General features: G+C 35.2%; 1 protein-coding gene across 1 annotated transcript in view; it reads left to right on the top strand.

Moving 5' to 3' along the window:
• The window catches only part of AK9 (adenylate kinase 9), a 121,734-nt gene that overhangs the window by 60,859 nt on the left and 44,753 nt on the right, over positions 1-16,122 (top strand). Inside the window, exons 19-26 of the mRNA XM_033093976.1 lie at positions 1,488-1,564; positions 4,373-4,519; positions 6,771-6,857; positions 7,323-7,523; positions 8,015-8,136; positions 12,705-12,917; positions 14,482-14,742; positions 15,693-15,817. Coding sequence (XP_032949867.1) covers positions 1,488-1,564; positions 4,373-4,519; positions 6,771-6,857; positions 7,323-7,523; positions 8,015-8,136; positions 12,705-12,917; positions 14,482-14,742; positions 15,693-15,817 — 1,233 coding nt within the window. The remainder of the gene's footprint in view (positions 1-1,487; positions 1,565-4,372; positions 4,520-6,770; positions 6,858-7,322; positions 7,524-8,014; positions 8,137-12,704; positions 12,918-14,481; positions 14,743-15,692; positions 15,818-16,122) is intronic.

Raw genomic sequence — 16,122 nt, 5'->3', positions numbered from 1 at the left:
AAATAAGTCAGACAGAAAATGTAGAGAACCATATGATTTCACTGATATGTAGTAATAAACCAAAAACAACAAAAGAACAAGATAAGCAAATGAGAAACAAAAACTCATAGACACAGACAATAGTTTAGTGGTTACCAGAGGGTAAGGGGGGTGGGGGGTGGGAGATGAGGGTAAAGTGAATCAAATATATGGTGATGGAAGGAGAACTGACTCTGGGTGGTGAACACACAATGGGATTTATAGATGATGTAATACAGAATTGTATACCTGAAATTTATGTAACTTTACTAACAATTGTCACCCCAATAAACTTTAATTAAAAAAAAACAAAACAAAGGGAACTCAAATTACATCAAAACTTGAGGCTGAATCACAGGATTCGGAATACAGTCGGAGAACACCCCCTATTAACAAGAAACACATCTGTTGGGAGAAGAGTTCTGATACTGTCTTGTGAAGAGAATATAGTATATAACTAGATTTTCAAAGGAAGGGGAAGAGGACACAAAGAACACTGAATATGAGAGAATGACAAGCCTATAGGGAAGACTGTCCCAGAGTGTTCCACTGATGTGAACGGGCTCTACTTTACTTAACTAGTTCCCTGTTGGTGAAAACTTGGTACAGTTTTTGGTATTATGTTTTAAAAATGAAATTATTTTTGAAAGAATGCAACATTGTTGTACACATTCCTTTGTGCAATAGTTTGCTGATTCCTGAGGGCTAAATTCCTAGATACTGAATTTCTATGTCAAAAGTACACACATTTTAATTTTATAAATACTGCCTCCCTCCATCATTTTACTAACTTTCCTTATACCTGTATTCACCATTAAGGCAGGTTGAGTTCTTCATCCCTAAAGAAAAATAGATTCCTTCCAGATATTTAAGTTCCCATATTCCAAATCTCTTTAAATTTCTATGAATAAATTTTCTATTTATTCAGTACAGAAAATTTTTTAAATGTAAAAAAGTTAAATAAAATTAAAAACTCTCGTAATGCCACCATCCAGAGATAATTACTATTATAACAATTTGACTAATTCTCCTCTAGTCTTTTAATCATTTATGTATATTTTAATTACAGAATTGAAACTATTATACATAGTTTTATATTCTACTTTTTTCACTTGACATTATGTTATCAACATTTATCTTTTAATCAAAAAAGGAAATGGCACAATTTCTCCCATTTGGCTTTTCCACTTGGAGTTAGACAATCCTTTTTTAATTTTGACAGGTTTCCTAATTAATAGTCAAAGTTTTTCAAAGTGCAGTATTCCAACTTGTTTTTCAAAACAAAAATCCTGAAAATTAACTGACCTCAATATGAGTAAATTAAATATTTACATTGTAAAGTAAAAAGTGTAATGAATATTATAAACAATTTACTCTTTTTTTTTTACCACTGTAAGCCTTATATCCTATAATTTTGTGAAATGTGTGAATTTCCTAAGATAATTAAATTTTGAACTTTTTTATTTCAGAAAAGCCAAAGAAGAAGCATTGAGACTAGAAGAAGAAAATCAAAGAATACTGGAAGCTATGAATGAGAAAAGAAAAGGCAAAACACAGATTGATATGACTAATAATTTGTCATTTAATTTTGTATTGTTACTGCAAGCAGCTGCATTATTTCAGTGAATGATAGACAGGCTGACCATATTTCTCTAATTGCCCAAGAGAGTTCAGGTTTATGGTTATGGTTCTGATGTATTTCTTTGACCTCCTTTCAATTCTCAAAGTGTTCCAATTTGGACAATAATTTATATGTAGTAATGAATTCATAGGAAAAAGACTCCTGATACAGATACTTACTCACGCACCCTCTAAGGCTGGGTACACAGCAGGACAACATGTGCAGCACGTCTTAAAATAGTTGCCCTTGTCATAGATGACACATATTGGTATTATTTCTATTCAAAGGATCCTATAGAAGTTGAGAAAACAGTCAAACTCTTACTATATCCATTGTCTTTGCACTTAAACTTATAGAAGAACTTACTACTAAAAGTTTCTTTTAAGACTGGAGTTCTTAACCTAGGGTCCAAGGATAGAATTCAAGGGTCTGGTAACTTGCATGAGAAACGAATCATAACTTTATTTTAACTAAACCTTTAATTGAAATTTAGTTTTTCCTTAGACTAGAAATTAATATAGGCAAAAAAACCCACAATAGTATTAGCGGTAAGTTGACTTTGTCACTAATAGAAATGAAGATATTTTTACACCATATTAGTTTTATATATCTTATTTATGTATATCCCTACTCCCAAATTGTGGTAGTTATTAAACCAGCTATTAGTTCTTGTTATTTAATGCATTAGTAAAGATGCACAAATTTCTTACAACACAAGAAAATTTTTGATATGTTTATGACTATTTCAATATAATTGGCTTCTTACATATTTTATTTTATAAGATTGAAAGCATTATTCTAAGAAGGGGTCCATAAGTTTCACCAGACTTCCAAAGGGGTCCATAGCTCAAAAGAGTAGAGTATCTGTTTCAGTTTCCCATTGCTGTGCAAAAAGCCACCTCAAAACTGTAAAACAACCACCATTTTTATTATACGCACGGTCTGTGGGTCAGGACTTTAGGCTTATCTCTGTTCCTCAAAAATCTCGATTCTGATTTTAAATAACCACCTTGGAAGTAGATTCTCTGGCGCCACTCAAGCCTTCGGGTACGGCAGCTCTGATTAACATCTTCAGTATGACTTACGAGAGACCCAGAGCCACAACCATCAATAAGCCACTCTCAAATTCCTGACCCCAGAAACTACAAGGATAATATGTGATTGTTGTTTTAACCACTACATTTGGGGGTAATTTATTATGAGGCTATAGATAGTAATACAACATATATTTAATCAAAATCACAGATAGTACAAGGATCATAGAACACTTTTCAGTCCATTCCTGACTTACATGGTACTCACATTATCCATTAGGGTTCTAGAAAACAGTATTGAAACTTTTTACAGTTTTCTGCATCATTATATAAATTTTTTTTATTTGTATGTTTTACAAAGTACCTACTATACAACTTACAAATAACTAAATAGGTGTATATTGGAGGTATATGATTTTCTAAATTATTTTTTATTTTTTAATTTTTTTTACTCTAGGAGATATTTAGTTGAAAGACATTTTGAGATTCTGGTGTAGGGCACATAACTTCATCCCAAACCCTAATAGGATTCAGCAAATGCTGCTTCTCCCTCCTGTGTATCACCATAACATTCTTCATATAACACAAAAGATTCATCACATTCTAAGTCATATACTCGAAAGGAATATATATGTTTAGCAGTCCTGGTCAGACCTCGAGATATAAGGACACTTCAGGATCCTTATATCACCCAGATTTAGGTACAAATCCCCGTGCCAGAGGTATTACACACCACTAGAATGTGATTCTTGGAAGGTACTCACTGGGATTCCCACAAGAATCCAGAAAACAAGCTCGTTTATTTTCTCATATCATCTCTGCATAGAAAGTACCTTGTTTTTATGTCAATTTCACAAATATATTAAAGGGTTGGGGAGATAGATTTTTCTGACACCACCATTTACTCCATCTCCTTCCTGAAAGACTTCCATGCACATATTTCTGATAGTGGTTATCAGCAACTACAGAAAATTTGGAGTTATGCTTTTTAAATTTCCATTTAACATATTGATCAATATACTCTATTACTTATTAGCTGTAAGAAAACAGAGTCTAGCCAGGTGCTGCCCAATAGAAATATAATGCAAGCCACATATGTAATGATAAATTTTCTAGTAGACACATAAAAAGTAAAAAGAAACAAGTGAAATTAATTATATTTTATTTAATATGCAATATCCAAGATTCTATTTTGACATGTAATCAATGCAAAAATTATTGATATTTTGCATTTAATTTTTCATACTAAATGTAAAATCCATTGTGTATTTTATGCTTACAGCACATCTCAGTTTAAACCAGCCACATTTCAAGTGCCCAATAGTCACACATGGTTAATGGCTACATATCTGACAGTGCAGATCTAACCATTCCCTTATTGGCTGGACATCGGGGCTATTTCCACTTTTTTACTGTTATAATATTTGGGACTGCTACAAACAATTCCTCTTTTAAATTAACCCTTCTGCTAGTGCTCCCATAACACTTTGAGCACATGACGATAATCCTTTACTTACCACTACATTTTAACAGGTAAAATACATAGATAGAGTATCTCTCTTTCCCTCAGTAAACCCCTTGCTCTGGGACGGCTGGGACCATTCCTTATTCTTTGTTAGGGTCTGAGCACTTATCAGAGTGCTTGGCACCCAATTAAATGTTTGCTGACCTTATCTGAATGATAATTTATTTTTTCTAAAAGCAGAGGAGCCTGAACCTGAGGCTGAAGAGGAGATTGAAGGTGATGAGACTATGATTCCCGAAGGGTCTGAGGCCCTTGAGGTAGCCGAGGAGACTGGGGGGTCCTTACCTGAGGAGTCTGAAGTGTCCTTGGTCCCTGAATCAGGTTAGACTTGATTGACAGCCATGTCCTTAATTCTATTCATGTCTATTGGTGTGTTCGTGTGTGCACGCGTGTGTGTATGTTTATCTGTTAATAAAATGGAAGCAGGCTAAGAATGGAAAAAGGAGCCTCCAGATAGCAGCCATTTACTCCAACACATGGTTTGAAGTGCAGTAGGAAGCCAGCTCTGCTCTGCCCGTCCTGACACTCGGGAACAGGGCCAGCTATGTCATTTGTGGGACACATTGTTCAAAAAGTAGGGGGAAAGTGCCATTAAAGGTAGGAAAATATAAAGCTTTTTCTTCCATAATCTCTCTCTCAACTTATTATGTTTTGCTTTTTATTTGCTATTTAATGTCATTCTAAGTAAAGAAAAACTAAAAATTTAAATTATTAGCATGAATTTTACCATTCTTCTTTATGTTGTGCAGTGCCATTTTTAAATGAAAATATGAGCATTTAACTCATATGCAGAATCACTGAAATGACACAATTCACATTTCACAGCTCATACATAGGTATTTCATTCTCACCAGAACACTGAGTCCGTTTTGTGCACAAAACTAAATCAGCTTTTTATTTCACTTCTTAATATGCACATATTCTACCAACACTCTCTACCTTTAACTTACTAATGATTAAGGAAAGACTGAAAGGAAAGGGACATTGGGTTGCCCTGTCTTTTCTTTTCCTTCTGTCATCATTTTCAGCCTACGTATTTAACTACTACAGGAAAGTAACAAGAATAAGAAAGGATATGATGGGATTCCTTGGTCATTCATGTCTCTCTGAGTGCTCTAACCTTTTTTCTACATCTGAAGCAAGTTCTAGTTCCAAGGGAAAGCATGGTCTCTCAGGGCTTCAGCATCCTCCCCTGCCTGCTGTCACCACTCAGTCACATGTACTCCCACGCATCGTGGGTCCCCTGGAATTCTGCACTCATGATGGGGCATCAGGAACTCTCATAAGAATGAGATGGGAAGATCTGGCAAACACATATTGTGCATAGCTCTGCTTATTATATGCGTGCCCTGTTGTCCTGTTGAAGTCACTTTGGATTTTGCTTACAAAACACAGTTCAAAGATAAAAATTATTAAAATTTTCAAATTGACAACCACAGAGCATTAAACTAAACATGAGGCCATTCTGAGTGAGAGGCTCTGTACAACTGCACAGGTCACACACCCGGGAAGCCAGCCCTGCTGCTGAGGTGCAATTTGCTGGCATGAGGCAGGGCAAGAAGGAGTCTGTGGGTGATGAAAGGCACTCTCAGGACCAGAGAGTGGGCTTAAAGCAGCAAGATACAGGGGACCCCACCGTGGAGGGAGTGAGGCTCGTGAACGCTTCCAAGCAGAGTTAGTATTGGATTCGAAACTAATGCTATAAACTGAAGGTCTTCAGATACTTGGAACTAGATGCCAGCCTGGAACAATTCAGAGCTGGAAACCTGCTGTTAGCTGGGAAAAGAACGAGGAGTAGGGGGAATTTTCACACCGAGAAATCTCAAATTCAACATAGATCATTTTTACCACAAGGATTGGTATTAGCTCTATGGGACAATAAGAATAAAATTAGATTTCCTTGTGCCAGACAGAGGAGCTAGCAGGGTGAAATACCCAATTTTTTTTTAAGAGTGCCACACCTCTATTTACTTGTGCTGCCACCCAGAAACCCCATTATTTTCTTTAGGATCTGACCAATTAAGCTGACAATTCTCCCACCATCTACCTTTTACAAGATAGTCCATAAAATATCAAAAGAAATAAGAGCAACTGACATCCATTAAATATAATACATCAAACATATCCCCAGAGTTCCAGTTTCCATAGTGTCTCACATTTAGTATTTACTAATGTAACTGATCTAGGGGACAATTTAGTTTTATTGCCTTTTATCTCCTTACTATTTCTCCCAGGGAACCTCCTTTGGATGTTCTAAAGCCAGCATCTTATTCCATTTAGAGTCAGTTCTAGCTCAATGCTGTCGACATGACTTATCAATCAGAATTGTATGTTCCATGTGTCAATTATTATTCTGGTCAATGTCCTTTAGTATAGTTAAGAATATTCTTCATTTTCTTCCTTATACTATTAGGTATTTTTAGGCCATACTTTACCTAACAAGAACTGGATTTTTCAATTAAACATAGTGTATACAATTTAAATTGTGTTTGAAATTTTCTTTGTGCCAAAACTCTGATAAAGAAACAATGTTTTAAAATTAAAACACTAACTATTAGATTTCTTTTTTAAGTGTCTGAGCCTACTGGGGAAACTACACTTGGAACAGAAATTCCAAAAGAATCCAAAGAGGACCTGGAAATTGAATTACCTGAAACAGGTTAGTTTATAAAAGTAGTGCATAAAAAGTGTTTTTCATATTCTCCTACAAAGGGTCTAGTCCCTTATTTTAGGCATAGTACCAACTTTCTACTTACTTTTTTCTACATTGTTTGCCAATTGATGTGTTATATTTATTTAGCTTCTTACATTAAAAATGTATCTAGCCAGCTTATAATACTTTTTTCATCAAATTTTATTTTATTAACAGTTAAAGTTACTATATGAAATGCACATTAATTAGCCAAATAATTTTATTAATAGGTAATAATTTATCTACAGCCAATACAAGGAATGAAGCATAATTAAAATGTGAATTTATAAATGTACATTATTGCTCAGAACACTAAGTTTATTTCTTTCAAATGTTTTTAAAATATTATAAAGTATAAATTATTTTGGCAATATGGCTAAAGATACCATGTTTGAAGCCTCTTTTTTTTTTCCTTTAACCTTTACTCAAAAGTCATACTACCCGAATTTCCAGAAGATGCTTATCCTGATGTTCCTGAAATGGAACCAATGAAAGAGAAGATTAAATCTTTCAGCTCTGTCTGGAAACCTCTGGAAACAGTAATCATTGAATCTTCCACTCAGATTTTCAACTTGGAGATTGCTGGGAAAACTCCAGAGCAACTACTTCAAAAAGTAGTTGAGACTATGGAAAGTAAGGGCTGTAATCCTAACGTTTACTGTCAAGAGCTGGTAATATTATTAAATGTACTGTGAAAGTTTAAAGCTTTTCTTGATGGTCCATGACGTACAACATTCAATATATCCAGGGATGATGTTTAAAATATTTAACAACTCCCACAGCACAGGCACCCACCAATCAGAAAAGCGGTGGGGCACAAGCAGCACTGGCCACACTGGCCAGTTGTCACATAAAGCCTTTGTAAAGGCTGATTTGCATACACATTTCAGCTAAGAGATCAGTCATCATGATTCATTTTCTTAATCTTTGACAACTGTAGTATGCTAATATAATTTTATCATGAAATTGTATTCCCATATCTACCTTTCTCTCTCTCTGTCTCTCTCTCTCTCTCTCTCCCCCCCCCCTCCCTCCCTCCCTCTCTCTCTCTCTCTCTCTCTCTCTCTCTCTCTCTCTCTCTCTCTATCTCTCTATCTCTCTATCTCTCTTTCTCTCTCTCATAGAACCTTTCCAGTATACTGGATGGGAGCTAAGTTTGGAAGATTTTGAAGAAGAAACAGAAGACTATCAGGCTGAAATGGAAGCTGATGAGGAGCTAGGAGAAGAAGATGAGGAAGAAGAAGAGGTATGAGTAGTCAGAGATTGGGTTTTTTCCAACTCTGTGTTGCAGTGTTTATGGCCCATTTCATCTAACAGATCTTTCAGTCTGTTAGGCTCCCTTAGCCTATAGATGGTGGTTCTCTCATTTTTTTTCTCTCTGTGGGGTTTCAGGTCTATTGCTGGGGTGCTCTCAGTGACATCCTCAAAAATTGTGACAGGCAAAGTGACTGCTCTCCGCATAGGTCAGGAGTGTAGTAGCAGATAGGCCACCTATTTGTTGCTGAGGCCTGGACAAGCCTAGTCGTTTGGAATCCTCGTATTAGCACAGATTCAGAGTCAAGGAGGACTCCTCTCACACATACAGCTCCTTCTTGGTCTTGAGCAGGTCAGAGAGACCACAAACACTCCTGGGTGAAAGCTGCTGATGCTAACGTTCCCCAGGAAATCCACAGATCTCTGAAAACAAAATTCCTTTTAGGACTTACCACCTTAGTACTCTGGTCCCTCTGATGTTTGTCCCCAGGTACTCATCCAGCCCGTAGTGGTAAAGAGTGCTGCACAGGTTTCTTCCCTCAGATGTGCATGGATACCACCTGCCCCAGCAGTTATTTCACTCTAAGGAGTTGTTAGAGAAAGGAAGGAGTGTCTTTAGATCACCACCTTTCCAGAATCCCCTGCTCCAAGGCACGGCACCACCACCATCATCACAGCACACATTCTGCTTCTAAAATTTGTTTAGGGATAATTCTAGGCCAACCCATTCTGAGTCAATACTGGAGTCAAAAAATATATGCCATTTACAACAATTAACTGTAAAAACAAAATAGATCAAATGGATCAAGATATAAAAAGCAAATGCTAGCAACAAAAAAAGAAATGGCATTCTGAATATCAATAAAAGTAGATAGAATTCAAGGAGAAATGCATGTTTTACTGCAAAAAGATATTTTATACTGTAAAAAATAAACAAAACTGGGCACTAGTTAAAGTGCTAAGAACAAATTTTAATCAGTCATAACTATTGCAATAGGGAAAAGAGTCCAGTGTGAGCTGAAATCAACTTTGATTGAGTTGAATGGACATACAGAAGTGAAAGAGAGAATTAAGGAATAAGGAGCGGGGCAAGCAGGAGTGAAAAATTATAAAGCGTTGGTTAGTCAGTCAGTCAGTTAACTGACTGACTAACAATTGAGCCAGCTGTGTCTGCTAGGTAGCAGTTATGTAAGTCAGGATTCTCTGCTCCCATAGAGACGAGGAGACAGAGAGCCTGTCCTCAGGTGCCGGCTGGAACAAACAGTCCATTTTTTGGGCAGCCTTGAGTTAGGCAGGCACGAAAAGAGAGTAGGGTCATATTAGGGATGTGGCCTTGAGCTGTTAGAAATTATGTTAGTGTTTATTAAAGTCTTTTTAAAATTTTTTTCCAGCTTTATTGAGAAATAACTGACAAATAACATTGTGTAAGTTTAAAGTTGTACAACATGATGGTTTGATATATATATATATTCCAAAATGAGCACCACAGTAATGTTAGTTAACACATCCATCATCTCACTTAATTACAATTTTTTGTTTGTGTGGTGAGGGCATTTAAGATCTACTCTCTTAGCAACTTTGAAGTATATAATACATTATTGTTAACTGTAGTGACCATGCCATACATTGGATCCCTAGAACTTACTCATAACTAGAAGTTTGTACCTTTTGACCAACATCGCCCCATTTCCCCAACACCCCAATCCCTGGCTACCACTACTCTACTCTCTGTTTCTATGAGTTCGGCTTTCTCCGATTCCACATATAAGTCAGATCATACAGTACTTGTCTTTTTCTGACTCATTTCACTTAGCATAATGCCATCAAGGATCATCCATGTTGTTGCAAGTTGCAGGATTTCCTTCTATTTTACGGCTGAATAATATACCATTGTATGTAAATATACCCCATTTTTTAAATCCAGTCACCTGTCAGTGTTCAAGTCTACACCCATAAAGAATGAACATTCTCTTTAATGCTCATATGCTTTCTTTGCTCACAAAGAAAATCACAATGAAGTATAAAAAGTAGAAATCTTACAGATCACCATCTCTGATCACAATGTAATAAAACAAAAAATTAACCCTGGAAGGCTAGTACTTCGCTATTCCCCCAATATAAACACTTGAAATTTTAACAATACACATATTTTCTTTCTAAATGTTGATAAGTTAAATAAGAAATCAAAAATGAAGTTACAGACTAGTAATTAATGATAATTAAAAGATCACATATAAAAGCTTTGTTGCATGGCAGAAGTAGAAATTAGAGTTGCCAGATTAAAAATTTGAATTTCAGATAAATGAGTAATTTTTTAATATAAGGTACATACTTATGTATGGTATATACTAGAAACCTTATTTTTTTGTGAAATTCAAATATAACTGGAGAACCTGCATTTTTATTTGCTAAGTCTGACAACCCTACTTTAAGAGTATTTTTTTTTCCCCTTCCGCCTCCCCCCACCCCACTCCGGTTCAAGCCATTGTTTCTCAGTCTAGTTGTGTAGGCCACAGCTCCCTGGCCCATACTGGTATTATGAGCCTTGCGCTCCCCACCGGCTGAGGCAGTCAGTCATTAGTCATCGTTGGGCCGCTGACGGCAGCTCTCGCCGGTTGCTGGCCACTCACGCTGGCCTCCAGCCACTCCTGGCAGCACACGGCAGCCTGCGGCAGCCCATGGCAGCTCACGCCAACCTCTGGCTATTCTTGGCAGCCCAGCTCCAGGGAGAGCCATTGTTCACAATCTTAGTTGTAGAGGGCACAGCTCACTGGCTCATGTGGGAATCGAACCAGCAACCTCGGGCATTAGGAGCATGGCGCTCCAACCACCTGAGCCACCGTGCCCCTAGAGCATTTATTGAAAGAGAAGAAAGACTGGAAAAATTAATTGAGCATTCAAGTCAAGAACCTGGAATAAAGCACCACAAAATAAACCAAAGGAAAAGAGAAAGCAAGAGATAAAAGGCAAAAATTAATGAACTAGGAAAAGAAGGCCAAATTTTAAAAATAGACCTAATTTCAAAAAATGAAAAGTTGGTTCACTAGCAAGAGCAATAAATAGACAAATTTCTAACAAGTCAAATTAGGTAAAAAGAAGAAGCAATACATAACATTTGAAACAGAAATTTACCAATATATAATCAGATTTTAAGAAGAGGGTAATTTTAAATTACAGGAACTTTATACTAATAAATTTTAAATCAAGATGAAAAGGATTGTCAATATACAAAATAATTAAATTTTCTTAGAAATAAAGATAAAAGCTGAACAAACAAAAATAATAGAGGGAAGTTTTAGGTCATTTCAAATATCCCTTCATTGAATAGATAATTCGTATGTTGTTTTAACTCTTCTACATCATAGAAAAAGATCAATACTTCCCAGCTCATTATGAAGCTTGCATAATCCTGATATAACATTGAACAAGAGTGTTGCAAGATACTAGTCACAGGGATATAAAGTACAGCATAGAGTATATAGTCAGTAATATTGTAATAACTATGTATGGTGTTAAGTGGATACTAAACTTATCAAGGTGATCACTTTGTAAGTTATACAAATGTCTGATTACTATGCTGTATAGCTGAAACTAATATGATATTGAATGAAAAATGTAATTTAGAAAACTAACATTTAAAATAAAATTTAAAAAATAAGAATGATAAAAATTAAAAAAATTAAAAAAGAGCGATACAAGAAAGGTAGAGATTAGTCTCATTTTTTTATCTTTACAGAAAGTTGTTCATTATATTTTGTTTTGGGGGAAAATAGATGCATGTAGTAGAATAATCATATAAAGTATTTCCATTGGTAGTTTTAAAAATTATGTATTTGTGCCTAAATATCTATTTTTGTATGTATATTGTTAATATAGTATTAGAAGGGAAAAGGTAGGTGAGAGGAAATCTTCATTCTTCACGCATTGTGATGTGTTTTGAATAATTTTACAATAAGCATGTATGTTATAACACAGAAAATTATTTTTTAAATGTACTTCCACTGCTTTAAATAAATTACAGGAATGCTTAAAGGCTTTATACATAGCTTCTTTATTTTTCACAATTGAAAATATATTACACATTTCCAATGGACTGAAATAAAATAGTTCCAAATTACTTGATTATATATCCACTTAGAAGGAAACAAAGCAAATCCTGAAACGGCTCTCATCTCATTTTCAGTGGGTAAGAAGTTGTGACCCTGACTCAGCTGTTACTTCTTGGCAGTAATTTTATTTGAGAAACTGACCCTGCACCAGCACGCCCTGGAGTTTTCCATTACACCTGTGTCTGTAGAGGGCTGGGGACGCCTTGATTCTCAGTGCTGCTTTATTTCCTTTATGAAAATAAAGAAGCTTGAGATGTGAACTTAGATGGATATGAGAAACTGATTTTTTAATTAATTGAAAGAGTATAAGAACTGGCCTTTACAAATTGTTTTAAAGGTGTATTGTTATGGTTAAATATTATTCAAGCGACCTTATTTTCCAATCCCCTGTTTAGTATTAAACTATTTAGTATTAAACTATTATTTCCCAAATGTTAAATAATATTTCTAGAATGAAGAGAGAGTGAAAGAGAAGAAAAGGCATTTGGGAGATACAAAGCACTTTTGTCCAGTGGTTCTCAAAGAAAACTTCATCCTACAACCAGGCAACATAGAAGAAGCAGCTAAATATCGAGAAAAGATCTACTACTTTTCAAGTCCTGAGGCTAAAGAAAAATTTTTGGAGCATCCTCAGGAGTACGTGGCTCATAACGAACCATTAAAAGTGAGAACCATTTTCCTGTCCTAACAATTGTGTTCTTTTGGGGGGACTTAGTACATCCACCATTTAACTTAATAGTGAGGTCCTCAATATGATATAATGATGTAGTGAAAATATCTAAGTTCCACAAACAACTTTTGGGAATATAACCTAAAATAATTATCTGTTTTGATTTGTATGGTTATGCCTTGTGTCAAACTGGCACTTAATATCTGTCTTTTTAGCTGAAATAAAAAGACACAGTTGAATTTACTGCTTATACATTTATTGAATTTTATTTATATTTTATTTTATTATTACATGTATTTTATTCCTTAAACAGCTATGCCGGTTAGTCTCTTTGAGCAGAGCAGTCTGCTGATCATAAGACAGGATTTAGGGGAGGTATGGGATTTAGGGGTTGGTGTTCTTTCAGTGGGTTGGCATTCGGTGGGTTGACATATGATTATTCAGGTGAGACTGCTGGTGACCTGTTTCACACTCGGAGGCATGGTTATAGGGGCAAGTCCGTGCCTGATTGCTTGACTCTCAAGAGCAAGGGCTGACACTGATTCAAACATTGCAAAAGAGTGTTCCCTGAGGTGGTGTCCTTGATCAGTTAAACTGTTTTAAAACTGGTTTAAATGGGTATAGAACAATTAATCTTTTCCGAAGTTTGTGGGAACTTTTTTTTTAATCCTTACTTATTTATCACCATTGGAACTGTTTTCTACGTCCTTTAAAAAATATTTATTAAAGCCAGGCACAAAGGAACAAATACTTTCTGATTCGACGTATACAGCTAGCTAGAATACGTAAATTCATAGGGACAGAAAATAAAAGAGTGGTTGCCAGGGCCTGGGAGGAGGGGAGAAAAGAAGTTGCTGTTTAATCGGTACAGCGGTCCAGTTTGGGGTGATGAGAAAGCTCTGGAGAGAGATAGTGGCAAATGTACTTAATGCCACTGAATTGTACACTTAAAAATGCTTCAAATGGTAAGTTTTATGTGATGTATATTTTAGCATAATAATAAAAGAACATGTGGCAACATTTTATTCATTTTTTAAAACAAAGCACACACATAAAAGCGTGAGCTTTAGACAAGAGTCCTCGTTTTTATGTATTACTTTTTCTTCCTCTTCCACATGGGTATATATTCTTTCTAGTGTATATAATGTTTTATAATCTTTTTTCATTTATTATATCATAGGAAGTTTACGTATTTCTACATAGATCACATAATGCTTGATCATTTTGACATACCGTTTTAATAAAATTTATTGTTTGACTTTTTATCATGTCAAAAAAGTATCTTTTCCATTTTTTTAAATTAATTATTTTTTAAAACAGCTCATTTTATTTTATTAAAGGCCCTTTGGCACATGATATAAAGGTGATCTTATGGTTGCTGTTGCTCCAATGCCATGAATCATGATAATTGATACCCTAATGTCGAACATCCTTGAGTTTGTGAAGTGATATTTCAGTCTTAGGGAGGGCAAATAATTAGCCTTATTTGTTTTAATTCCTCAAAACTTCCTTTCCTTCACTCTCCCTTTCCCCACCTCTCCCTGACTGCCCCCCACAGGCTCCTCCATTAAGAATATGCCTTCTGGGCCCCCATGGCTCTGGCAAAACTGTCTGTGGAAGACATTTGGCAGAAAAATTGGGCATTTTTCACATTCAGTTTGAAGAATTTCTTCAAGAAAAACTAATGCTCAAAACTGAAAAGAAAATTGGACCTGAATTTGAGGAAGATGCTGAGGAAGAACAAATTAGAAAACAAGAACTTGAAGAGCTTGCATTTCAGGCCAATGTCACGATTGAGAAAGAAAATACAAAGAAGCCGGTACTAATATTAATACTGTCTTTGCAAATAGTTGTGTGTACTGGTATTACTTCTGGAAAGTAGAATATATGCAGTATAAAACTCTGGAAAATTTCTAAGAAGCAGAAAGAATTAGCCCATAAAAGTCATTTAAGAGTCATCCTCCCCATATGTTAGATGCAGAGCTTACTGTTCATCTAGAATATAAATTGAGTTTTACATGTCTCTAATAAAAATCAGAAAAGCTTTTCCTGACATGAATGTTATATAGCATTTATTTGAGACTATGTTATTTGATATATCTCACCTCGACTATAAGGTTTTCCATTATTGTGTTGTCTGGTTTTTTAAACCATATATCATAAAAATCTGCTCCAGTGCCAATGGAGATCTCAAAATATTAATTTCTAATGATCCCTGATAAGAAAGTTTGTATGTATCTCTTAGACAGTTTCTATCTGGGGTTGTAGGGAAAAAGTTCTTAATTGTAGCTCACTTTTTAAGCATTTCTGATATAGCTAGACCCTTTTCTTCTTAAATGATCCCCTGTAAATTGACCCAGGTACATATTGTATTTGAGATGGCTGCCTGGCTAGCCCATCCTTTAATCAGGATCTAGGTTAAATAAATAGAAGATAGATGACAAAAATCAGTTAAGCCATACAGATGTGTGATCTAGATTGAACAAGGTTTTAGCAAAAATGATGAGACGGATATCCAGAGGCCATGTATGAAAATCAGTTATACTAATCATTAGTAATTCCTCTTAGCTATCGTAGATATAATGTAATATTTAAAACCATATTCAATATGGGTTTAAAGAAAAGAGCTCAAATTTTAAAAGGTTTACAAGCAACAGTACAGAAAATAACCTTTGGAAAGCAGGTCTCATCTTAATCGACTATATAATATAGTATTGTTTATTAATATAGAATTTAAAATTTTTTTTGTTTTCTGATTTTTGTTTTTAGCCTTCAGAAATAAAATTTACAGAAGAAGAAGAAGCAATCAGATTAAACCTAATGGAAAATGAGCTGTTGCCTTCAGAAATTCTTGAAGCAATTCTTTCTGAGTGGTGGTTTAAAGAACCAATACGGTACCTTAATCTACATAGGTTTATACATTTATTGACTTGTATTTGCTTTATTCTCAAAAGTTAAAATTGTAATCCAACATCAATTGAAGAATTTTCTCTTTTATTCTTATTTAAACTATGTGATTCTGTACATTAAAAACATCTGGGGGATTATTACAAAATCACTGATGCCAGGGACCCTAACCAAAACAATTAAATCAAAACCTTTAGGAGTGGAAGGTTGGGATCCAGGCCCTGGTATTTTTGAGAGCTCCCCAAATGATTCTAATGTGTAGTTTCAGTTGACTGCCCATGTTCTAAACCTA

The sequence above is a fragment of the Rhinolophus ferrumequinum genome, chromosome 3, assembly GCF_004115265.2.
Source record: "Rhinolophus ferrumequinum isolate MPI-CBG mRhiFer1 chromosome 3, mRhiFer1_v1.p, whole genome shotgun sequence".
Taxonomy (NCBI): domain Eukaryota; kingdom Metazoa; phylum Chordata; class Mammalia; order Chiroptera; family Rhinolophidae; genus Rhinolophus; species Rhinolophus ferrumequinum.
Note: the sequence above shows the minus strand (reverse complement) of the source record. Positions and strands in the feature narration are given on the sequence as shown.